Raw genomic sequence first — 24,507 nt, 5'->3', positions numbered from 1 at the left:
AACGGATTTTCGACAGTTGGGAAGGCAACTTAGGGGAGAGAGGGTAGTCTTTTCAACAGACGGTGCTGGGTATCCACGCGCAAGAGATAAAAAGGAACTTCAGTCTACACCTCAAACCATAGCTCGCAGGTCTGAACTCACCCCACAAAACTGTAACATGTACGCCTGGCAGAACACGTAAGAGAACATCTTTGTGAGCTTGGATCAGGCAAGATTTTCTTAGATACAAACCAAAAGCGTGGTCCACGCAAGAAGCTGATAAATTCGATTTCATCCAGATTAAAAGCTTCAGCTGTCACTGTTGAGAGAATTAAAAGACAATCCACAGGCGAGGAGAAAACACTTTGCAGAGCACATATCTGATGAAGGACTTGCGTCCAGAATATATACAGCATGCAACAAGAAACTCAGTAACAAGAAAACTATCCAGTTAGCAAATGAGCAGATACTTCACTAAGGAAGATGCACAGACGGCAGATACGCATGTGCGAAGACGCTCTGATCGCTGGTTACTAGGGGATGCAAACCAAATCCACTGTGAAACACCACTGCACACACATCAAAATGGCCAGAATTAGGAAAGACTGATGATACCAAACTCTGGCCAGGATGTGGGAGAGGAACTCTCACCAATCGTGGGAAAATAAAACTGTGTGCCATTTTGAGGAACAACTGCGAAGTTTTGCAGAAAGTTAAACGTTCACCTGTCACATAACCTAGCTGCTCCCCTCCTAGGCTTCTGTCCAAGATTCGTGCACAAGCAATTCTGCTTTAACAATAAAAAACTGGAAACAGTTTAAATGTCTATCAACGCCTGCATGCATGAACACATTGTGATACACACAGACACACACAAGTATACGACACGTAGAGCTGTATCACGTGTGTGTGTGTAGGTACGTTCCACTACATATATAAGTATATATACAAAATCCAATTCATCAGTAAAAGGAAATGAGCTGTTGTACATGCGATATGAGTGAGTTTTAAAATAATTATGCCGAGTGAAAGGAGCCAGAGGAGAAAAGAGAACACACTGCGTTACTGCATTTACACGGATCTCTAGACCACAGCTGAGTGCATGGCGGTTTTCGGGGAGGAGCGGGAGGCGGTGGGTGGGGGGCTCCCCGGGGTGGGAAGACACCTTGGAGAAGGATGGGTGTGTCTGCAGCCTCGATAGCGCTGATGGTCGGCACTCACGTGGCTGCAGCCATCACACACGCGCTACCTACTGTGCGCTATCGAAATCTAAACAGTGACAGCAGTTGTCTGAGTGGAGAACACTCCACCAGGACGCGAACGCTGTGAGTCAGAGCAAGGCGGCCGCTCTGAGGGGGCGGGGAGGTGGGTGAGTACAGGGCAAGAGCTCCCGACCTGAGAGGTGAGACCAGGGTGCCCAGGTTAGTCACCCACCGTCTAGGAATTCAATATGTGCTCAAATTAGATGTGACTGCTTTTATAATCATTAAGCCATATATATATATTTGTTTTGTGTGGTTTTCTGTATCTCTGTCTTATTTTTACAATAAAAAGATTTTTTTTTAAAAAGACACAAATGAACTTTATTTACAAACCAGAAACAGACTCACAGGTAGAAAACCTATGGTTACCGGGGGGAAAAGGACGGGGGGAGGGGTAAACGGGGAGTCTGAGATCTACTACATATAAAATAGATAAACAAGGTCCTGCTGTGCAGCCCAGGGAGCTACATTCAACATCCTGCAATAACCTATAATGGAAAAGAATCTGAAAAAGAATCTATATGTACAACTGAATTGCTTTGCCGTGCACGTAAAACTAACACAACACTGGAAACCAACTCTACTTCAATAAAAAATTAACTTTTTAAACAGATTTGTTTTAATCCTAAAAAAAAGTTAAGAAAACAGTGGCTTGAGAGGAAGGACACGTAAAATGTGACCTCGTTTATGAGAGGCGCGCTTCCAGCTTTTATTCCCAAGGCTCCACGGCGCTGAGGAAAAGGAAATTGAGATGATGTTAAATAGACTTGGTCCAGCGCCGAGCGTTTCAGGGCCATTTCCGAAGTGGGAGGGCAGCCCCGTAATCGCCATCTGATGCGGGCGTGGGCCTGTGACCTCCCCGACCTGCGTGGGGGCGGGCGGCGGGTGGGGCTCTGCAGGGACCGTCACAAGAAGAGGGCCAAGGGGCAAAGGTGAGCATGAATCCCCCATGGTCGCGGCCAATGCCACCCCCACCCTGACACGCCGTGTCTGCCTCACTCACCCACTCAGAACGCAGTGGCCCCGAGTGACAGTTTGTGACAACAAGGGAGAAACGTCTGTCCAGCCCTGAGAGGTGGCGCCTGGTGTGCGGACAGCAGGGCACGAGGATCAGAAGTGGATTTTTAAACTCACCAAGTGCAAATTTTAGGGGCTAAACAGAGACACATGGTTGAAGAAGGCCCCACTGCAGCCCAGCCCGTGTCGGGGGCTCTCCATGATAGGAACCTGCTAGAAGCGTCTGCCGGGGGGGTCCCCTGGGGTGTGCGATCTCCGGCTTCTCCATACACGAGGGCTCTCAGAGATCGGGCCAGCGGGGTGTGCACCTCACACTTCCAATCACATTTGTCACTGTCATCCTCTCTTCTTTTTTTTGTAAGAACATTTTTTAAACTGAAGCATAGCTGACGCAGCACAGCATACAAGTCACAGGAGTACAACACGGACATTTTCAGCTGCCGTGAAATCCTGGCGTATTCTCCGTGCTGTGCGGGGCGTCCTGGTCCTCTCAGTCTCCCGCCCCGTGCTGCCCTCCCCCTTCTATTACTGCTGTTATGGTCACTGCTACCTTGTTTTATTTTTTAAAAAATTTCTTTCTATTTTATTTTGTTGGAGGGGAAGTAATTAGGTTCATTTTAAGGCTACTTTATGATTAGGCTGATTTTTGTTTTATTTATTGTCAGTGGAGGTGCCCAGGATTGAACCCAGGGCCCACTGCATGCCAAGCACGCACGGCACCGCTGAGCCCTGCCCCGCCCGCACTGCTGTTGTCACACGATCCTCTCGGACTGCACTGCTGGTCACAGGCAGAAGAGAGCAGGCAGCATGGAGCCCTGGGAGACGACAAGCGTCCTTCAGAAACACGACCATCGAGGAAGAACAGGAGCCCACGTGCCCTCTGGCAGCGGAGGACCCCCCACCCAGGAGCACACACGCCCCCCGGCTCTCCTGCCAGCCGCTCCCCTCCTTCCTGTGTTGTTGGTATGGTCCTTATTCGACTTCTGTCGAATTCATTCATCCCGTACAGTTAACGGGACCTGCAGGACTGAGCCCGGGAAACACAGGGACGGCAGGATGGGACGCGTGATTCGAGGCCTTCCCGGGGTGGGGGCCAGCGGGTCTCACCAGGAGGACGCGCGGGGCTCAGGGAGGCCAGGCTGAGCTGCGTGTGCATCGCCCAGACCACTGGACTCTGTCTCCAGGCTTCGTACCCAACTCCGCGTCACCTCCTGGGAGCCGGCCTCCAGTGTCGCCCCCCTCCTGTCTGCGCCTCCGCCTGCTTTCCAGGAAGGACTCTCACCACCCGCAACCCCGCTCTGCCAGGCGGGAGGCTTGCCACATCCACGTAAGGAGGGCTGTGTCATCAAGAGGAAACAAAGGCAGAGCCGATGTGAGACTTGCAGGAGTGGGAGATGGCAGGTGTCGCTGGGGTGGGATGGCCCTGCCCAGCGGTGCACAGTGTCGGGAGCCGGGGTTCAGCCCCCAGCCCTGGTCCCCGCTCTGCACCGCAGTGCATGCCTGCCCTCGTCTCTGCCCCATTAGCGGTGGGATGGGAGTGCGGGGGGCTGACCGCAGGCCAGGGCCGCGTGCTGGACACTCACTAGGTGTCAGCAACAGCACTGTCCAGGAGAAGAGGTTCCATGCAGCCGAGCACAGAAGGATGGAGCACGCTGCGCCGGTGCTTCTGCTGTCGGCGAAACGGGCTGACTGTCGGTGGGAAACGTCTCTGTTTACAGTGGACAGTCCCCTCCTGCCCCCTCCCTCTAGACAAAACACCACTCTGGGGCTCCACTGACTGGCAGGCGGAGTGACCATGGGGGCTGCCTCGCCTGCCTGCCCCGCTCCCAGGGCGCCGCGCGCGGGTCTGGGGATGGACGAGACCAGACTTTAACTGGGAGTTTGGGATTTGCAGGCACACACGGCTGTGTATAAGAGAGATAAACAACAGGGTCCTACCGTGCAGCACAGGGAGCTACATTTAGCGTCTTGTAGTGACCTGTGATGACAAAGAACATGGAAAGGAACATGCGTGTGTGTGTGTGTGTGTAACTGAATCACTATGCTGCACACCAGAGACTAACACAACTCTGTAAATCAGCCGTATTTCAATTAAAAAAGTAAAATAAAAATTGACCATGAGTGTGTATATGTCCATGAATGACTGAAAAATTGTGGTGAACGCTGGAATTTGACACAACATTGTAAAATGATTATAAATCAATAAAAAATGTAGAAAAAAAAGTAAAATAAAAATTTAAAAAACATCCAAAGACCGTCCTCTGTGGGCAGAGGCTGCCGAGGGGACACACGCCAGGGGAGCTGGCCGAGGGGAGGAGAGTGGGGTGATGGAGGCAGAAGGTGAGGAATCTGGCTGGGTGTGTCTGGGGGTGAGGTGGTGTAGGCGGGGCCTCACACGTGTGTGCCCCCAGAGTCAGGAACGACCCGGCTGCACCGCACGGGTGCCTGGCCACCGCGGACCGCTCCTGGAGGGTGAGGTGGTGTCTGTCGTGCGGGACGGGGCGTGTGGTGCCCGCCCACGTCCTCCGGGAAGAGACGGCTGGGTCACCGTGAAGGCAGATGGCTGTACAGAGGCTTGCTGAGCAAACACGTGTCTGAAGTTCAGGCCGAGAGGACAGTCCTTCACGTCCTCACTCTGCCCATAAACTGTGCCGTGATGTTTAGGGTCACACTCAGAGCACTGGGCTCGAACACCTCTGCAGTGGGAGGACACGCATTTCCACGTTTCCTGCACTTTCCGTACTTCTGTCTGGGGAGCCGCACAAAGGCATCCCTGGGGGGTGTGCTAACCGCCTCTTTCCATGGAGTGAAGCAGGCGTTTCCAAGGTAAGGACTCAGCGGGTTATCCATCTGCATTACTGGCTTCAGAGACTACGTCGTCGTGGTTCGTAGGAGCGTGTTAACAGGTTGCATCTAAGTTTACAGAAAACGGGGCTGCAGTGGGACTTGGGAGACGTTCGTAGACAGTCAGGGGGAACCCCTGATTTAGGGCTGGGGGGAAGAGCAGAAAGATCTCCCCCAGCCCAAAGAGAAGGCAGACGAGCAGGGAAAAGATCTTGTGCTCCATGAAAACCTTCTCCCGGGAAGGCTGGAGCCGAGCTGAGGACCCAGCCTGCACGGGGTCCGCTCGGAGGGTCCGGGGGCAGCCCAGCTCTGCACTCTGATCGGGGGGACGCGGCCCTGCCTGACGGGGCACAGACGTCCCTCTTTGAACATCCGAAACTGTCCCAAGTCCTTGAACTAAGTTCACGGGCACCCAAGTCTGAACATTCCCTGACTCTAAACCACGGCTCAGGAGTACTGGCTGCAGTGACGGAAGGAGCCAACCGCTGGGACTGGTGGCCCTCGACCCTCCCCGGCCCCCACCCCCTCTCCCACAGACCACAGAGGGAGCAGCAGCCCACCTGTGTCTGCAAGACGTCCCAGAGAGCCCTGCATGTAGAAGGAAATGTGCGCGGGACCTCGTGTGGGAGGCCAAGGACGCTCACAGGCTGTCCATGGTCTCCGTGTGCAGATAACGGAAAGCCAGCAGGGCTCCAGACCAGGCTCTGAGATGAGAACAACCACCCACTCGTGGGAACACTGGCCCCCTCAGCGCTCTCAGAGCCCCTTCCCCGACTTTCCTGCCCCCCTGCCTTTGTGAGTCACTGCGGACGGAGGGAGCCCCGTCAGACAGCACATCAGGCCAAGATTTGCAGGTTTAACCTTCTCGAGAAAAGCAGACGGAAAGGCTTCCTTTTGGGTCCCCTAGGCTCCGCAGACAGTCTGGAGCGGGAGCTGGCTGGGGGCCCGGGAGGGGTCCGAGCAGGGTTGGAGCAGGAAGGGTGGGCGTTCAGAGGGGACCCCGGCCCAGCTGAGCTCCAGGCAGCGGCGTGGAGACCAGCCCGGGGGCCTCTCAGACCCGGCGGCCTCCCCAGACTCCACGCTCAGCCTTAACCTTTGTGAAGGGTCAGGGCTGCAATCCCCAGGGCTCCCCCGCCGCCCCCGAAGACAGCACTTCACACGGACAAAGCCCACCATGCACTGTCACCGCGAGGACCGTTTATACCAACGTCGCTGGATTCGTGCCGTGGGCAGTCACGTGCACACCCACACGCTTCCTGGACTAAGTGTGCTTGAAAATCTGACTTACATAAACAAACAAAAAAAAGCTTTTTAAAAAAATAATTGGGTTAAAATGGATTCTATTCCCTGGAAAAGTTACCACTGCACATTCACTCAAAACACACACCATTCAAACCCATGGCCTTGGATGCATTTATTTTTACATTAGTTTAGTCTGCACTCTCCAAAAACAAACTGAGTCTATGTTACATGTTCCTAATGAAAACAATGTTAATAAACAGAACGTATGCACGTGAATCATGAGCACACACGTGTGTAAACGTCTGGAAGAAACTTCTGAAACCCCCTGTCCTGAGTCTATTAAACTCTTTCTTCCATTCTTAACCTCGACTTTTACTCCAACATCCAACCTGTCCCGCCTTAGCACAGAGTCCCAGGTCCAGGGTGAGTAATGTGAGCATCAGAGAGGAGCCCCGCCAGTACGGGAGCGTCTCAGTGCCTCCTTTTTGGGCAGGGGTTTCTGATGCTGCAGTTTGGCACTAGGTTGTCCCCTGATGTGCGTTTCCTGGGGCAGGACGCCACCGCCGTCGGGCACCTCCAACTACCTAGTCTCGTGTGTTGGGAACGATCTGTGTCAAAGATCAGCAGAGACACGGACAAGGAGAGTTCTGACAGGATGGGGATGGGAGAGGAAGTCAGGCCAGCTTCGTGGAGGAGGTAATATTTGACGTGTTTTGGAGGGTGAGTAGGAGTTTTCTGAAAGGACAAATGGAGGATGGGAAAGATCCCGGGAATGGAAGTCTGAACCACGGTGGGGACGGGTGACAGCTAGGCTGCCGCAGGATGGAAGCCAGCTGTGGACTGAGGCCTGTGGCTATGGGCACAGGGTGTTCGGAAGGGAGGTGACACCGTAACACCAGTGTGTAGGGGAAACCACCCATGTCGGTGTTTTTGCAAAAAATAATTTGCGTGAAGTGACAGAAGACAAGTTAACCATGTTCTCTCTGGGGGCTGCAACTTTGGGAGCTGTTTCAGTTTTTCACTTTACCGGGAGCCTGCAGTACCTCAGCGGCTGAGACACTGGAAGTAAATGCAGACTCACCTGCAAGCAGCATAGGGTCCAGGTTACAGCCCCAGCCCTTCTCTCGTCCATCACATCAGCTCCCCAGACCACACCCCGTTCTGGGGACCACAATTTAAAGAGCTGAAATGGAGCTTGTCCGGAAGAGGGCTGTCAGAATGCAGAGGATGTGGGAAAGCCAAGTCATAGAAGGAAGATGTGTGAGACCTCGGGATGTTTGTCCTGAGGAAGGGAGAGCCGACAGGGGTCACGGCCACACTCAAATCCGGATGAGCTGGCCCGGCAATGAGAGAGAAGCCTCGTTTGCTATCAGGACTGACACCAAAGCTGCACGTTAGAGGGAGGCCGGTTTTGGCCGGACATAGGAAAAGCGATTTTAAATCACCATGTCACAGCGAGGGGAGACAGAGCACTCCAGCAGCCTTGTCGCCAACGAAAGGGACTCATTCTGGGTCACAGTGATGTGTCCCCAAGACCCTTCATCTGGTCACTAGGAGAACAAGGGCCAAACCAACTCCCCTGCCTCCAAGTCCAGCCGTCTCCCCTCGGCCCCCATCACGCTGCCTCCCAGCCCCCTCCCACCCCCTCGGGCCCCTTCACACTGCCTCTCAGCCACTGCCGACACGCGAGAAACACTGGGGCTCCCTCAGGAAGTGGCCCCCAGGCTCCAGACATGCCCAAGCACAACGGGGGTGGGGACCACCTGCCAAGGGCACCCCAGGGATGTCTGTGATGGGGAAGGGGTAACCTCTGAGACTGCTTCCAAGCGTGAATTTTGTGAATAAGCCACACCGAGGGTTGTGTTCCACAGACAGAGCTCTGACATCCACCAAGACACCTGGGAATTCAGGACGAAGAAGGCAGAGGAAAAGCCTGAGGGTTGGTTCCCGGTGTCTGGTGTCTCAGCAGGACCCATCGCAGTCACGATTACAGGGTGACCCTGGTGCCTCACTCCCACTTCTCACATCTGTCGCTGGGTGGGGAGAAAACTGTCCTTCTGATGTGGTCCCCACCCTGCCAACTAGAATGTGTGAGGTCCCTACAGAGAGGGACTGAGTCCACATGGGGATGCCCCGTGAGAGGGCAGGGAGCCCCCGGGAAATCGTCACAGAGCTGATCATCAAAACCGTCCAAGCACGTCCATCCCTTCTGGCCAACGCCAAGAAAGGAGCCGCCCTCTTGTCGCCAACCCCGCCCCACACCCAGACCACCCGCACCCCCGTCAGTGATTCAGCCGTGCATCTGGCTCACAGTCCCAGGAAGCCAGCTGAGTGGCTTCCCTCACCAGCTGCATTTCCAGACCCTGACTCTACTCCTGACAGAGCCTGCAGCCCAGGGTCTCCCTCATTTCCAGGGAACTGGAGGAGACAGATTTGTCAGTTACAGCCATTTCCTGGCCTCTGGTTATGCCTGTTCTCCAGGAAGGAGATTGAGATCTGTGGTGCAGACTGGACCGGCTCCTGCAATGTCAGCTGCCTCACACTGAGCTGGCGGCCTCATTACCCCGAGGCCGGTCATTGACTAGGTGCTATTTGAGATGATGGGGCCTTCACTCCGGGTCACCCCATGGCCCCAGGAGCCATCCCCTTATGTGAACTGAACTGAGCGCCTCCCCTGCCCCAGCCCAGCTGTTCCGCATCTCCCTTCCGGGGCCGTGCTCAGGCCACTGGGGGCTCTGGTTCCTGAAGTCCACCTCCCCTCCCTCTCCACCCGTCCCATGGCTCCCATCACCGAGCACCCTCCGGGTCAGACACCGTCCGCGGGTTCTACACACAGCATCTCGTGGCTCACTGCCCTGTGTCCTCGTGTTCAGATGACTGAAATTACTCAGGCGTTAAGCACTGGACACGGAATTCAAACCAGTGTTTTCTGACTCCTAGGCCTGTTTCTGTAACCGCGGACCAGGAGGGAGCCGCCCGCCAGGAAGGACAGTCCTCTTCCCCATTACATTGGACTCCATTGCGGACAGTGTACGAACTGTCACTTCAAATGAGGAAGAGCTGTCAGACAGGAAAGCCTGGCTGAGTGTGAACTCAGAAGCTCTGCGTCTGCTCCGCCGTGGGGAGGGCCGTGGGAAGATGTGCAGAACGGGGTGGTTCCTAAGCTGGAGGATGGGAGAGACGTGGGGGCCCAGGGGCAGGCTGGAGAGAAAGGGGCCTGGATTCAGGACACGCGGGCGTCCGAAAGCCCAGAGGGGTCTCCCTCCCCCCGACGTGTGGACATCAGCTTCCCAGCGTGGGGAACCCATGCTGAGGGGCATTTTTAATCCAGAGAAAAAGTATAAAATGTTCCTAAGAGCCAAGGTACGGAGGGAGGCCTATGGCCTGGAGCTGACAGATTGGTAACACGTGTTTTATCTTAAATAGTGTCTGTAACACTGATAAATTAGCTGCGGGAAGAGGAGAGAAAGAGCCGGTCTCACGCTGAATCATGATGCTCTCGGTCCAGGCAGGGCAGCCGGGCCCTCACTCCCCCGTCATTCAGTCATCTGCCGTCCCCCAGCAGCTTCTGTCAGGGTGTGATTCGATTAAAAAGTCCTCCATCTACCTCAAACTATTCGGACATTCTGGAGTCAGACGGCCTTCCCACCTCCCTCCCTCCCCTTCTCCATGCGTGGCCGGGGCCGCGCAATGGCCCTGAACCTCAGTTTCCTCGCGGGTGAAAAGGAGGTGAATCATCTGCTTTGCAGAACGAGATGACAGCAGGATGGAGGCCCCCACGTAAGCGCCTGCAGGTGACAGGTTCCCCACAGCGTCTGCACACTGGGTCTAAATTCCACAGAAAGACACTGGAATAACTGTTCAAATTAAGTCAATGTAGTAACGGATTTCAAGCTGAGATTAAATGTGCATCAAAATCTCTGCATGAAGAGAGTCATTTTTCCGTCTTAAGTTCAAAACGTGTAAATGCTCAATAAATCTTAGCATTTGTAACAGGAAGCAATTTAAAGAATCAGAGTGTGAAGTCCTAAATGATCTCACGGTGTTAACAATTATTATGAAATGAGTCTTTAAGGACCCGTCAAAAACAGCCTGCCCTTCTCTCTTTCCCTAAAAATAAAAGCCACAGGGAAAGTTCGGAGACTGGGCTAGAGAGCAACAAAGTTATGAAGTCTAACCACGGCTCCTTAGGAAAGACTGTCTAGAGGTGTGACCTTCGTGGGTCCAGGATGACGGGAGAAACAGGGAGAAAGCCGCGTCCCCTGTGGACATGAGGGCAGGGTGTTTACCTCCTCAGGCTGCTCCCCAGCCTTCCCACAAGAACGGGGCCACACGTGACCCTGTGCTTCACGAGAATCCGTGACCGTGATCTCAACCGGGAAGAACGAATCTCAGCGTCACACAGACGGACAAGGCGGAGACGCCAGGCGTCCCTGCGGGGGAGCACAGCCTGGGGACCTTCCGGCGGGAGGCCGGCTGCCGCTGAGAGCCAAGGCAGAGTCTCCGGAAGACTCCGTGGGGAAGCCAGGTCCACAACGCCTGCGCCCCAAAGCTCTTCCTGCGAAAGAGGGAGGACACTTCTCCGTCTGCACAGGACTCTGGGGCAGATGAGCTCAAGGACAAGAGGGAGGACCCACAGAGGGCTTCAGGTTCAGCTCAGGGCCACTCTTCTGACCCCGGACTTCCCATGTGCCCTCTGGTTGGGAGGACGATGAGCGTGGAAACGCGTCCCACATGTCCTACGCGTGACACCGCGTGCACTGCCTCCCCCTACCCAGTGAGCCCTGTAGCCCCATCCATGCGGAGCCAGTTGGGCATCTCAGGAAGCGCAGACTCGGCGGGTAGCAAGGAAATCATTTAACATTGTAAGAAAAGTGACGCCTGCGTGTTCTAGGTTCAGTTTCCCGAGGAGCCAGGTGCCCGAGGGGGGACACAGAAGAGGCTTCTCCCGGCTCCCACGGCTGAGCAGGGGGTGTGCAGCCCTGGTCGTGGGGCAGCAAAGAGCTTCCCAGCATGCTCCGGAGTGAGGCATCCTCTCCCCCGCAGCTGCCACGTCCCCCAGCCTCGCAGGGTGGGTGGGGTCCTTTGAGACTGAGCATTTACCCAAGAGACGGAACCAACCTGGAAAAGCCTACGTTTGCAGCAGGGAGTCAGTTACCTGGAACAGGTGAGCGGAGGTCACACGCAGAGCACATTGTGTTCACGTGCTATAAATAAAGGTGTTTTCCTCCACGTGCACCATGGTGCGGTTTATAAACTCGACCTGGCAAGGGATGGACGACCCAGAGCCCCACGCCCTAGGGATAAGGCTGGTGGGTCCGCGTAACCCAGCCGACAGTTTTACACTCTGAATCCAAGAAACACATCTGCATAGGCTTAGCCCGCGGATCCGCGGTCCTGCATTTATTTTTGGTGACAGAAACTAGGGATTGAAACTATGCACAAGGAGGGGATGTGGGAGGGGGAAGAACCATTTTAAATCCTTTTAAATTTACTGTTGGTGGTTACAAATTTCCTTAGGAGACATAACATTTCTTTTCTCTCATCTAAAAAAAAATGCTTTGGACTGACCTCAGAAAGCTGGGCTTAATGTTTCTCATGCCGTTTCCAAGCAGACTGAAATACCAACAAGCTCAAGTCCACAGGGAGAGGTTTCTGGTTCACCGAGTCTGCATGATTCACGCTGCAGAGCTTCCACGCCTGATGCATGACGTGTCTGTGGGGTGCGGGGGGAACACACACCCGGAGGGGGCTCCCCCCATGGCTGCCTGGCCTGGGGTCGCCTGGAGAAAGAGGGGTCCCGGGAGGAAGACCAGGGCCGGGACGCCAGGCCCCCATCTACTCCGGGTCTGCACGGCACAGCGTCTGGGAGCAGCTTCAGAGATGCCTGTCTGGCCAGCATCCGAACGACACCCCGAGGCTCATTCAGACCCTCCCCAAAGCAGCAGCTCTTGAGCCTGAAAACATGAGTTGCAAACACTTTTTAAAACAAGATGAAGACAGGAAGGCGTCATCAGGAGAGCCAGGCCAAGCTCAAAACCAGTGACTGATTTAATGTGAAAGAGAGCATTTTAAACGGTCCATAAATTTTAAAATAAATTTTTGTGAAAAGGCTTTCTAAGTTCTAAAGCAGCGAGATAACCCGGTCACTCTTGCCGATGTTCTTGGGTGACTTCCGGTCATCACGGCCAACAGCGGCCAGACGGGCCCGAGGCGGTGGGTTCCACCCGCCGCCAGGGAGGGCGCCGGGGCGTGGAGGTCTGAGTAGGACCCACTGCATTGTCCCGAGACTGACTTCTTTCCATCAGAAGATTAAAACGGTGCTCGTGTGAACCACCAACGTGGCTACAAGTAAACCAAGGAGTGAAGCTGTTCTCGTAACAAAACATGCAAGTAATTTCTCCAAGTGTCTGTTATTATCCTAAATCACCACACAGGGACCTGATGCCACCGATGCTGACGCAGCCCTGGGCGGTGAGGACGTCACAGCCTGGCCACCCGCGCTGGGACGGCCCCTCGCCGGCAGGTGGGCCCTTCAGACTTTCCCCAGGACATTTCTTTGACTTGGAAACACAGACGCTCTGAAACCTCTGACCTCACAGATAAGACAGCGATGAAGAGGCACGTCTGGCCAGGCATTCCGTCGCTGCTCTGTTGTCTATGAAGCAGACAGACCCCTCGTGAGCTGTGTCCTTGTCTCTGTGCCAGCCCTCCTGCAGCCCGCTCCCTCCCTCACACGGTCACGCGTGTTCGTCTCCACAATTCCGAGAGCTTCTCTCACTAAGGACAAGCCCCTCCTGCCACACCCAGTCCCCACGTCTCAGCGGCTCTGACGGGACGCACACCCTGGTCCGCCTCTCCCTCAGTCCCCCGCCCCCCCCACCTCCAGCTGCTTCTCACCCGGGCCTTAACCTGCGTCCTTCTCTGCTGCGAACATTCTCCCCTGAGATCTTTGCAGGGTTGGCTTCTTTTCTGTCCCTGAAGCCTCTGCTCAAATGTCATGTCCCTGACCCTTGTTCTCAAGGAAACCTCTCCAGCTCAGTGTCCGTTTCTCTCTCCCCCGTTACCTGCCTCTTTCTTCTTGGTACTCGTCGATGCTCAGAATACACTGTTCAGTAATTATTAACCTGTCGACCGGCCCCCAGACAGCAGCACACGCTTCCTGAGGGCAGAGCCCTGTCCGTCACGGTTCCCTCCCTCATGCAGGGGGCGCTGATGCCACGGGAGCCGTGAGTTGAGGGCCACAGGCTCACGGGACAGCTGTGCGGAGCTCCTGGGTGAGGGACAGACGACCCAGAGTCCCACGCCCAGCAGAGGGATGGGGCGCAGCTGACGCAGGGGTACGTACGCCAAGATAGTCTGGGTTTTGATTCCATCTAAAATCGCACAATTATTTTTCTTCAGCCTGTTCCCATGTAAAAATCATCACCATGTAATAAACTGAAGCAGCATCAGAATGGAAAATAACAGTCAGCATAATTTAACAGGATTTGGAAAACCACAATTACGATCTTATCTCAGATTTGTTCTGGAAGACATTAATAGTAATTTTATTTTTATTGCAAAACACGGAGGAATTTGCATTCAACGCATCTGAGTGAGCTTAAAACCCATCGTCACTTTGGGCCTAGGAAAGAGGCCGTCGGACCTGAGGAAGTGAACCAAGAGGTGTGCTCATGCGGTCTTCGCTGAGCAAGGATGGCGGGCACTTCAGAAACACTGACTGGGGCCACGCTGGTCACTGGCCCACAAGTGCTAGGGGTCGATGTGGTTCTCAAACGTGGATCAGCAGTGACTTCTTTTCAGTTTCTGGTCTACTTCTCAGCTTCCCCTAAACCACTGGGAAGAGAGCCACCGGGACCTCCTTGCGTCTACACTGGGGCAGCTCCTCCAGGCTCCAAGCCTCAAGGGAGGTCAAATTCTTATTAAACAAAAAAAACTTTGGACTCTCTGGTCCCTTAGTTTCTGAGTTGTTGTCCTGTCCAGCATCTGCATGATGGTTCACTAGAGCGTGCGTACTGTGTAGGATGTACTGGCTGCACACCACGCTTCCCCAAAACTCACTGGCTTAGAGCAACCACAAACACCGATTACCTCACGGTTCCCGTGGGGCCAGGGCCTGGCAGCAGTCCTGCTGGTGGGTCCCATTTCACGAGGCTGCAGTCATGATGCTAGTGGGGCTGTGGTCACCCGGCTGGACTGTGGCTGGAGGGGCCACTGCCAAGATGGCTCGCTCCCATGGCCAGCAGATCCATCCTGGGTTGTGGTGGGAGGCCCACGAGCCTGTACACATGGCCTCAGCACAGGTCTGGTGAGCATCCTTAAAAGACAGAGCTGGGTACTGAGGGGCCAGGCAGGAAGCCACGACACCCTGTCCAAGTCAGCCTTGAAAGTGGTGCATTGTCACTAGCACTAGGCTGCTGGTGACACAGGGTGACACCGGCCAGCAATGAGTCGACATGGGAGGGGACAGAAAACCTAGGAACCGGGGTTCCTGGGGGGCATCCTGAACGCTCGTGTGAGTTCATGGCTCCCCAATCCCTCCCAAGTGGAAAGGAGGGAAACACAGGAACAGAAGGGGGGAGGGGGAAAGAGAGAAGGAGGAGGGGGAAGGGGAGGGAGGGAGGGAGAAGGGGAAGAAGGTGGGGAGAGGGAGAGAGAAAGAGGAGGAGGAGGAGGAGGAGGGAGGGGGAAGAACAGCCATGGGGGGAGATGGATACGGGGGAGGGGGAGAAGAAGGGGAGGGGGGAGAGAGAAGGAGGAGGGGGAGGGGAAGAGCAGTAAGGGAGGAGGGAGATAGATACGGGGGAGGGGGGACAGCAGGAGAGAGGGAGGGGGAAGGAGGGGGAGGGGAGATGGATATGGGGGGAGGGAGGAGGGAGGGAGAGAGGAGGTTACTGGTAGAAATGTTGAGGTATCCGAATTTGGGGCAAAATGCACTTTCAGATGCTCAGAATTAATTATACGGACACGCCCGACGCCCTCCTTCCACTTAAAATGGACGACAACTTGGGGGCCTGGTTGCTGACACCAAAATGGGAAGTCTGAAGAACTCTCAGCTGAGCTTTGTCATCAGGCAGAAGCCGTACGTCCTCCGAGGATGTGACGAGAAGATTCTCAGTGTCGACCGTTTGTCAAACCTCTCGCTACCTGCTCGCTTTTCTCACTTTGCGCGAACGCACTATAGACGTGCTTTGGGGTTTTTATCTCCAGCAGAAGCCTCTGTCCCAGGTTTGGCTGCCTCCTCCTCTTTCCCCTTCCCTCTTCTTCCACTTCCTCCCCTCCCGCTCTAAACTCCTCCTGCGCCTCGTTCTGTAGCTATTACACTACGAGTCCTAAAAGAGTCTGGACGCTGACAGCCATAACCACCAAAATGCACTGGGAGTTTAAGCAGGTTCTCTGGTCACTAAGAACCAACCCTGGGTTGTGAACGTCACCAACAGACATAAATGGCCACACACACACACACACACACACAAAATCACCACATTGTCACAGCATCCAGGTGTGATGCCGACACGGTCCCTGACCGCCATCAGGGATGCTGTGCGAGTGTCTGAACAGACCTTCACATCAGGTGAAGGCGGGCGACAGGAACGGCACCACAGCCCCACCTGATCTCAGAGCCCAGAACCACCCGGCAGACCTGTGCCACCTGGACGGGAGGACGCCTCCCTTCCAGGCAGAAGCATGGGAGCAGGAGCTGGTCAGATCACTGCAAAAGGCCCGATAACAACTCCAGCATGGAACCCAAGCATCGGGCCGCTCGGTCTGAGGCTGATTGTAAATTCCTGCACTCGGCTGGGCTGTCAGAGACATGGGGGCTCAGGATCCAGCTGGGAACACTCCAACCCTGACTCAGCTCTGGGTTCGCCTCCGAGCACCATCGAGGAGCCCGCTGAGAGCAGAGTCCCTGGGTCCTGTCCCCACCTCCTGCCCTGCTGCTCTCCGACCACGGGGGCACCACCAGAGAGGGACGGTGTCTGCAGACAGCACAGGCTGTGTGCCAGCTGCTCCCCAGCCTCTCAGAATGTGCCCTCCTTCCAGGCTGAGCCAGGATCCCTGTCTTCCCCCTCCCCCATGAACCGGGCTGCTACTGCCTCCACCTTGAAGTGAACAGTGGCTTGGTGACCTGTTCATTAACGGCTGTACTAAGGAAAGCCAGGTTTGAACACATTAAGTATCGTGCCCTAGGCCACACACAGCCGCCCCCAGGAGGAGCCAGGGTGGAACTTGGGGCGTCCGACCTCAAAGCCCTCCCTGCATGATGTCCCCACGTGGTAATTTACAGCCACTCAACACTCAACACACTTATGATTAGCTAATCGCTTATATAACCCAACAAACCTTAATATTAGTATGTAATAAGGTGCCTGAGTTCTGCCAGGTCCTTTCATGGCTCAACAGCTCATTTCTTTTTAGCTGAATAATATTCCATTGTCATGATGGACCATCGTTTATTAATTCTGGGAGTTCACGTCTAAGCCACTAAAATAATCACTTTCATGGGATCCGTAGGTTCACTGTGTCTTTCTGCCCTGGGACAAGAATTGCTGCAAGACGCATAAACCGACCGGAAATGGAGAAAAACTTGTTATTCACTCAAATATTTAGTGAGACGCGCTCCGAGCGAGGACTAAGGCACGGCACTGCCCTCAGGCTCCATCTCTGTGCCACGGGGTTTTCTGTCTCAGGTCTGACTGTAAATGCTGGAGTTTCAAGCCCTTCCTCTCGCTGGAGGGAGGGTGTGATTAGGGTAATTTGATCACCCAAGCAGGCGTTTTAGAATTTGCCTGTGCAAACTTTGTGCTTCAAGGGGGAGAGAATGAAAAGCAGGGAGCTGCGTCAGAGTAAAAGACTAGATGCAAGCTGGCGAAAGATTGGAGAAGTGTGATGAGAACAGGGACGTTTACTGGCAGGAACGAGCTGGGGACACAAACCTGATTTTATTTTGGACCCACTGTGATACAAAAGAACAAATCTGACTCCAGATGAGACCTGTTCCCTGGCTCTCACCCTGGGCCCTAGTTCCTGGGCCGGTTCTGCACCTTCTGTGAAAAAATGCAGCCTAGAGCCTGAAATGCAAGGGCAGTCCCTTCGCAAGGCTCTGCTCTTTAAGGGGATAACACTTTCCTGTTCACACAGAGATAAAAAGCTGCAGAACAGAGAGTAACACGTGTCACGATGGAGGTTCACAGGGACACCGCGGCCTGCCCCACGCGGACAGCTGCAAGAACAAGGAAGGAGCCCGAGTTCTGACTTGGGGAGGACGGTCCCCCGTCTTCCCGGTCTGCTGGCTTTCTGAATAAAGTCGTGATTCCTGCTGGAACATCTGGTCTCCCAATCTACCGGTCTGTCCTGCGGCCGGCAGAACTAGTCTGGACTCGGTGACACTATGACTTCCTGGCCTTGGTGTGGCTGTGATAAAACTTAATGAAGGACCGTAGGGATCAGACTCAACATTCTGGAGAACAGAGAGCAGGGAAAATTTAACTAGGGGAGAGCTTCACTGAAACCCCTCTTTTGCACACAGGCCTTGGCCTCTGCCCGAAGGTACCCTGGCCCTGGGACTGTTTGCATCACACGCAGATCAGCCTGGGGAGTCTTTACCACAATAACGCTCCCGCCAACAGCCGAAGCAATCACTCGGGATTTTGAAAAGCGAGCGTATTCAATTTAAAAAGTTGACTATGACAATATTGGAATGAGGAAGAAATGCAAATAGTAAGCAGGAGAGAACTCTGTTTCCAATACACATTAGGAAATACGCTCTTAAAAGGAAACAGTATCAAAACATACACACAGGAATGCAACTGTATAGAAACATAATCCAAAACAAAACAGGGCTGTGAGATGGTCTCTGTCCTGGGGGGGCCGTGAGGCCGGAGTCCTGCCTCCCCCAGGCCGTCTTGGCTCTGTTTTGTTCTGTTCCACACCCGTGAGGAATTTGGGGAGCATATCTGTAACCCCGAGATGGTGGTGACCACGGGTGGACTGGACGCGGTGCAGAGGAAGGAGGGTGCCGTGATGGGGGCGCCCTGGTCTCACTGGCCCGTGTCCCTGAACAGGCCCACCCAGTGCAGTAAAGGGACGCAGAGAGGACAGGGTCTCCAGGCGCCGGCCCACAGCGCCCTCTTTTCCTGGGTGTGTAGGGCTCTCCAACTTTAATCAGAGGCACTGTCACCCCCAGGGTGGTCTTCCCAGGTCATGCTGGGAGGGGACCGCTGGTTGTAGGCAAATACCCGACTGAGGCCACTGCCTCCAGGGTGGTCCTCTGGGCCCAGGGCTTTCACAGGGCGGTGGGGCCCTTGCTGGCTTGTGACATCTGGCTGCCCCCCCCACTTTGCCAGGCAGAGACCCCCGCAGAGCTTCCAGACTAGTGTCCCCGCCCCAACCCCGTCTTTCTCAGACAAAGGAAGCAACGGCCCATCTGCCGCACTTGGAAATTCCCGAATTCCCTCTGTTTATGCCGTGCGTGTTTTGGAGACTCCAGGCAATGTCCATAGACACGCGGAGGTCTCCTGCAGGGGGTTTTGAAAGGACCGCAAAACAGAGCTACAGCGGTCGAGCTGACGCTAGCTTTGATTTTTGGGCCCCAAGCTGGGCCCAAGCAAACAAAACAAGCGGAAAGCAAACCAGAGCTGCAAGTCAAAGGTCCCGTCAGCAACCTCGGTCCAGCTTTCTGTACAGCAAAGGCGGGGCGGCGGGGGAGGGCGGCTCCTGCAACCAAAGCTCCCAGTTTAACCTGAAGCTCCTTGCAGACCTAAGACCACGCACTGCTCACTTGCTAGGAGTTGAATAAAACAACAGACGCTTTCATGACAAGCTGAGTGGAATTCTGGGCAAAGGAGAGACTTCTCACCATGTCAGGACAGGAAACAGCATTATTAACATCTTTACCCAAATCTATAAAGTCCTCATTTAAAAAAATCCCACATGTAATTGAACTAAGTTAGATTTCTGTCCAAGCACCGTGCAACAACTGAGGCCTCCGCAGACGAGCTTTCCTCCAGAATATGACAGCCTGGCGATGCGACTGGCACCAAGCGGAAAACGCGCTCGGTGTGACGGTGACTATGATTCATCCATTACACCCATAGACATTTATTTCGTGTTTATTGTGTGCCAGGCACTGGGGCAGGCCGGGGCAAAGCGAGCAAGACAGACACAGCCTGGCGTCGGAGACCCTGTCATCTTGTCGGGATAAGCATGTGAGGGTCCTCAGGGAGGAAGTCCACGGTGCCGGGGGGAGGGGGACAGAGGGCGACCCAAGCCAGTCTGTGCTCCTGCAGGGGTTTACTGGGGAGCTGGTCAGGCAGCTAGAGAGGGGAGGAGAGACCGCGGGAGCGAGGGTGGGGAGCCCAGAGGGTGCACCTGATGACTGAGGACAGGAAGGAAGGAGTGAGGCTGCCCCACGTGCTCTGCAGTTCAAAGGAAACCCAGCAACATTACACCAACGACTGAAATTGTTTGCTCATTTGGTCCTAAACAGGGACGATGTAACTACCAGCCCGAGCTGACGATCAGCGTGTGGAACGCTGCCGTGGTGAGCCAGCAGGATTGCAGCTAAACGCAAATAAGTCAGTCATTTCAGTTCGCCTGTGCGCCCACCAGGTCCTTCGATTACTAAAGACCATTCAAAACCTCCTCTCCCTGGTCCTCCTGGACTGTCGCTGGGAGACACTGTCCCAGGGTGTTAGCGTCTGAAGCATCTGAGCGGTGCCGGAGGAGGAACGCCTGGCCAGGTGTGTTCCCGGAGCTGGTCCCCGACCCGCCGTGCACGTGGTCCTTCAGCCGAATGAACTATTTACAACGTGGAACATCTTGATGCCACCGTGATGCTTTCAACACACATTCTCCCCCAGGTGACTTCTTCCTTCTCCAGGATAGATGTGGCCTCAGTACTGAGCCAGAGGTCAGGACGCTAAGGGCACCTCTGAGGGGTAAGCCAGAGCAGGAGCTGGGAAAGTGGATGCAGCTGGGCTCAGATGAAGAGAGACACCAGGTAGGGGCGTCAAGGGGGAGGGGGACCAGCAAGACAGCCAGGCTGACAGGGCAGGCACATAGGACCCATGTGTAATGAACCCGTGGACTCCGCGGACAGCCGAGTCAGGTCCAGCACAACCACGCACTCTCCAGGTCCCCCGAACAGCCGTGAGAGCCCCAGGGGTCCACCCGCTGCTCAGACCCACTGGGGGAGAGGGGCCCGGAGGCTTTCCTGGGGGGCCAGGCCAGCACTTGCTGACACGCAGCCACTACCCACGGCGTCCCCATCTCGGGCCCTTGCTTGCATGTGCTCTGGCAAACAGGAAAACAGTCAGCTGTTGACTAAGTCTCCTATCCCTACTCTTCTGCTGCTGCACAGAGTTCCCGTTTGCCCCCCAAGGTTTGTCCAATCTGAGCTTTTTGGGACCACTGAGCCTCAGCAGAAGAGGCACCGTGTTCCAGGTTTTCACGGGTGCATTGGTGCAGCCACTATGGAGGACAGTGTGGAGGGTCCTTAAAAAACTAAAACTTGACTTACCTTATGACCCAGCAATCCCACTTCCGGGCAAACACATGGAGAAAACTCCAATTCAAAAAGACACCTGCACCCCAATGTTCACAGCAGCCGTATTTACAACGGTCAAGACATGGAAACAAACTAATGTCCATCAACAGATGACTGGATAATAAGATGTGGTATTGGTGCATATATATACATATATACACACATACAAATACATATCAAAATATTATATATATAATGGAATATTATATATAATAGAATATTATATATATAACAGAGTATTACTCACCCATGAAAAAGAATAAAATAATGCCATTTGCAGCAACATGGATGGACCTGGAGATTGTCATTCTAAGTGAAGTTAAGTCAGAAAGAGAAAGAAAAATGCCACATGAGACAACTTTTCTTATCAAAGGCCACATGCCCACCATAGGCGCAGGGAAGGAGTCTTTTCCAGAACCTGAAGTCCTCACTAGCTCAGAAGCCGGCAACCTCTAAAACAGACATGAAGACAAACAAGAACCGTTTTCTGAAATGTCTCTCCTCTCTTTAAACTTTCTTCCACTTTTGGTATCTCAGAAACAGGACAGTGGCGCCGAGTGGCAGGGACCTCTTCTCTGCCGCCCAGAGTCCGATCTGTGTGGACACAAGCCGCACAGACCCTGAAGCCAACGGGAAACATTTAAAACTCGGGATGAGGTTAGCGGAGCCCATGTTACACTTAACATTCCTCTCCATTAAATAAAGGTCATTTCCTTCAAGATACTATTTTGAGCAAATAAGCTTTCTGCAACCCTGCGAGACTGAAGCTAATTAAACAGCAAAGCAAAATGGAGAACAGATGTCACGGAATGCCTTAAAAATGTCAGTGACACTCCGCCCGTTTCCTTAAACTCATCTGCAGTTGCTACCACTGCCCGCCCTCAAGGTCACGGCTGTTGGAAGGGGAGCCTCGGATCGGCCTCAGCAGCTGGCGGCAGGAAGGCCGTTCAGAGGGAGGGGCGGCTGGCAGAGCTCTCTCCGCACAGCCTGACCAGCTCTTTAGGTTTCAACTCTTGAACTCTTTTAAATGAACATTTTCCGTCTTTCAGAAGAACTTTCCACCCTGACAACTCCGACACCAGCTCCTTTACAGCCCTTTCTGGTCCCCTCATGCTCAGTTATCCCAAACGCACCTGCTGGGGTGACAAAGAGCCTCAGTATCTGCCGGTTCCAGCTCAGAAACAAACGCACAGCATGATGACCCTTCTTGGAGACGGAAGTCAGAGTTGACAAGGACAGACCCCCACGATTAGAATTAGACTTTGAATGCAGTTTTTCATTACTGTATCCACAGTTCAGAATTACAAAGTGTTCCTGAAACAATCTCAAAATTTCAAATGAGACTGAAGGGCTGAATCAGGTTTCAAAGGTGCGTTAGGAGAAGGGAAACACAGACATGCAGGGGTGCCCCACCAGGGGTGCCGGAGAGACCGCCCACTGTTTTTCTTCTATAATTCATCTTTTAAGACCTCTCCTGGGGTGTCTCCCAGGGGCTGAGACCCTCTGATGACCGTGGACACCTGTTCCCGGCGGCACCACTCACAGATGCTCCCGGTGCAGGAGTACTGCCACGTCTCGGAAGCAGCCTGGACCGTTTTCTCACACCCTCCTGACGCGGCACTTAGGAGGAAGCAAGGCGGGATGATGCCGCCTGCCGGTGATGGAAGCTTCCCCGAGGTCAGCGCTGCAGAGGGACAAGGAAGGGGCTGTGGTTCCCCCGGCAGGAACGCAGACCCGAGACAAGCTCCTACGGTGGGCGGGAGACTTGCCCCGCGTCCCAGGCAAGGGCTGGCTTCTGCCAATGCGGCTAACGTGGGTGGAGGGCAGGCCCGTGGCTTCTGGGGTTCTGTCATCAAAACGCGCATTTTCCCTGCCTGGACTTCATGCTTGAAAGCCCTCTATTCACTTTCCAGGAAAGCTTGATAACTGAAATGACTCTTTCAATAGAGATTTTACTTACTCATCTGCCAATTGCAACGTGTAACAGTCTCAGCGTCACATGTGAAAGCAGAATGGCAAGCTAATGAAAAGAAGGGGGAGCGCCCTGCAGTCAGCTGGGGCAGTGTGAACGGCCGGGGTGAGGGAGGAGGGGCGGGGGGCTGGACGCAGGACCCCCAGCATGGATGGGGCCGCGTCGGGGGCAGCAGGAATGGCACATGTTGAGGGGGTGTATCTTAAAGAAACAAGACTGAAGTGACCAGTGGCTGCAGACTGCACGCGCCCCCCCCCCCCCCCGTCACGTCCTGGCTCTAAGCGCTGTCTTCCCCAAGTCAGATCGTCATCACGGGAGACGGCTCCCGATGTGTGCCTGATACCAAACCCGGACGCTAAAAGGCTGCAAACTCTCCTTCTCCCTAGCAGTCTCTGGCCACAGATCAGTGAAAAGCACAAAAGGAAATGGCCTTGCAGGTCGAGGACTAGGAGGAAGGAAACGTGGCTTAGAACTGAGAGCGAGCGGTCGGACTCCTCCTGTGCCTGGGACTCATGATGCTGCCGTGGCCCAGAACATCGTGCCGGCCTTGGCGCTGAGGGGGGACACTGAACTTCCAGCAGGCCGTGTTCTGAAGTAGCAGGGCTGGGGGGGGGTCCTTCTTTCAGTCAATCCTGGTCAGTGTCACTCACGGGGAAGCCATGGACTTGGGACACAGAGAGTCCCCACAGCAGGCTCCTGTGAATCGAGGGGAGCCCGAGGACCTAGGCTCCCCCACGTTAGTGCCGAGACCCAGAACATCACCAAGGAGAACAGGGACAGGTCAGGACAGGCGTCCACCTTACCACAGAGCACCCTGCCAGGAGGAATTCCGCCTAGAAAAAAGGGTGGCACCCGCCACTTGCGTGACCCACCAGGACAGTGAACATGCCGCACAGACAGAGAATCTTCCCAAAGTCCTTGTTACCATCGAGCCAACAGTTTCCTCCCGACGGGCTGAACGTCGCCCGCGTGTTTTGTCTGGTTTCTCACCCTGCGTATGTCTTCTCCATCTGGTGCTCAAAAATACTGTGACTCACACGCAAGTTGATTTATTTTTTTTCAAAGCAGGCTCCAAATACGTTTGACACCAGCCATCCCTGAGTTACGTGAGATGTGAGCACCTCATCAATTAGTCTCCAGGCCGCGACTCTGAGGGCTGGCGGTAAGCACGCCTGCCCTCTGCCCCCTTGGGTGGGTGAATGAGATCTAATGTCTGAGAGAGAAGGGGACGGATACTGGAACCCGCTCTGTGTGGGAGGAAGACATGGGCTGGGGGCAAACAGCCCCGCGTGTGAAACTGTACCATCTCCTCGACAGGTAACGGGCTCCAGCTCTGAGGTCCACGAGGATGACCCTGACCTCCGGGAAGAACTTCAGTGATGACGTCGAGGGGTGGACGTTCCAGGACATTTCCGACGTGACCCACCCCTTTGCCAGTCCAGCCGCCTTCTCTCTCTCTTCTTTCCTCTTTTAAATTTTGGTGCTGAGAGGAATAGTGTGAGTTTTCTGGAACGTTCACTTTTGAAGAACATTGCATTCCTTCAGGCTGAGTTTTATAAACCGCTGCCGTAGCTTATCTGTCATCAAGGCTAGTGGTGACGGAAGACAGACAGGACCTGACATGACAAGGTGGGTCCCGG

General features: G+C 54.5%; 1 protein-coding gene across 3 annotated transcripts in view; it reads right to left on the bottom strand.

Annotated features, from left to right (window-relative positions):
* Positions 1-24,507, bottom strand: part of PALLD (palladin, cytoskeletal associated protein) — a 279,165-nt gene that overhangs the window by 102,441 nt on the left and 152,217 nt on the right. Inside the window, exons 10-13 of one of the 3 annotated variants that reach the window (XM_072952688.1) lie at positions 17,046-17,072; positions 8,344-8,351; positions 6,346-6,372; positions 5,589-5,602 (exon numbers count right to left, since the gene is read on the bottom strand). The exons of the other annotated variants lie outside the window; for them this stretch is intronic. Coding sequence (XP_072808789.1) covers positions 5,589-5,602; positions 6,346-6,372; positions 8,344-8,351; positions 17,046-17,072 — 76 coding nt within the window. The remainder of the gene's footprint in view (positions 1-5,588; positions 5,603-6,345; positions 6,373-8,343; positions 8,352-17,045; positions 17,073-24,507) is intronic. 3 annotated transcript variants of the gene reach the window in all.

Source organism: Vicugna pacos, chromosome 31 (genome assembly GCF_048564905.1).
Source record: "Vicugna pacos chromosome 31, VicPac4, whole genome shotgun sequence".
Taxonomy (NCBI): Eukaryota; Metazoa; Chordata; class Mammalia; order Artiodactyla; family Camelidae; genus Vicugna; species Vicugna pacos.
This window is presented reverse-complemented; position numbering and strand designations above follow the sequence as displayed.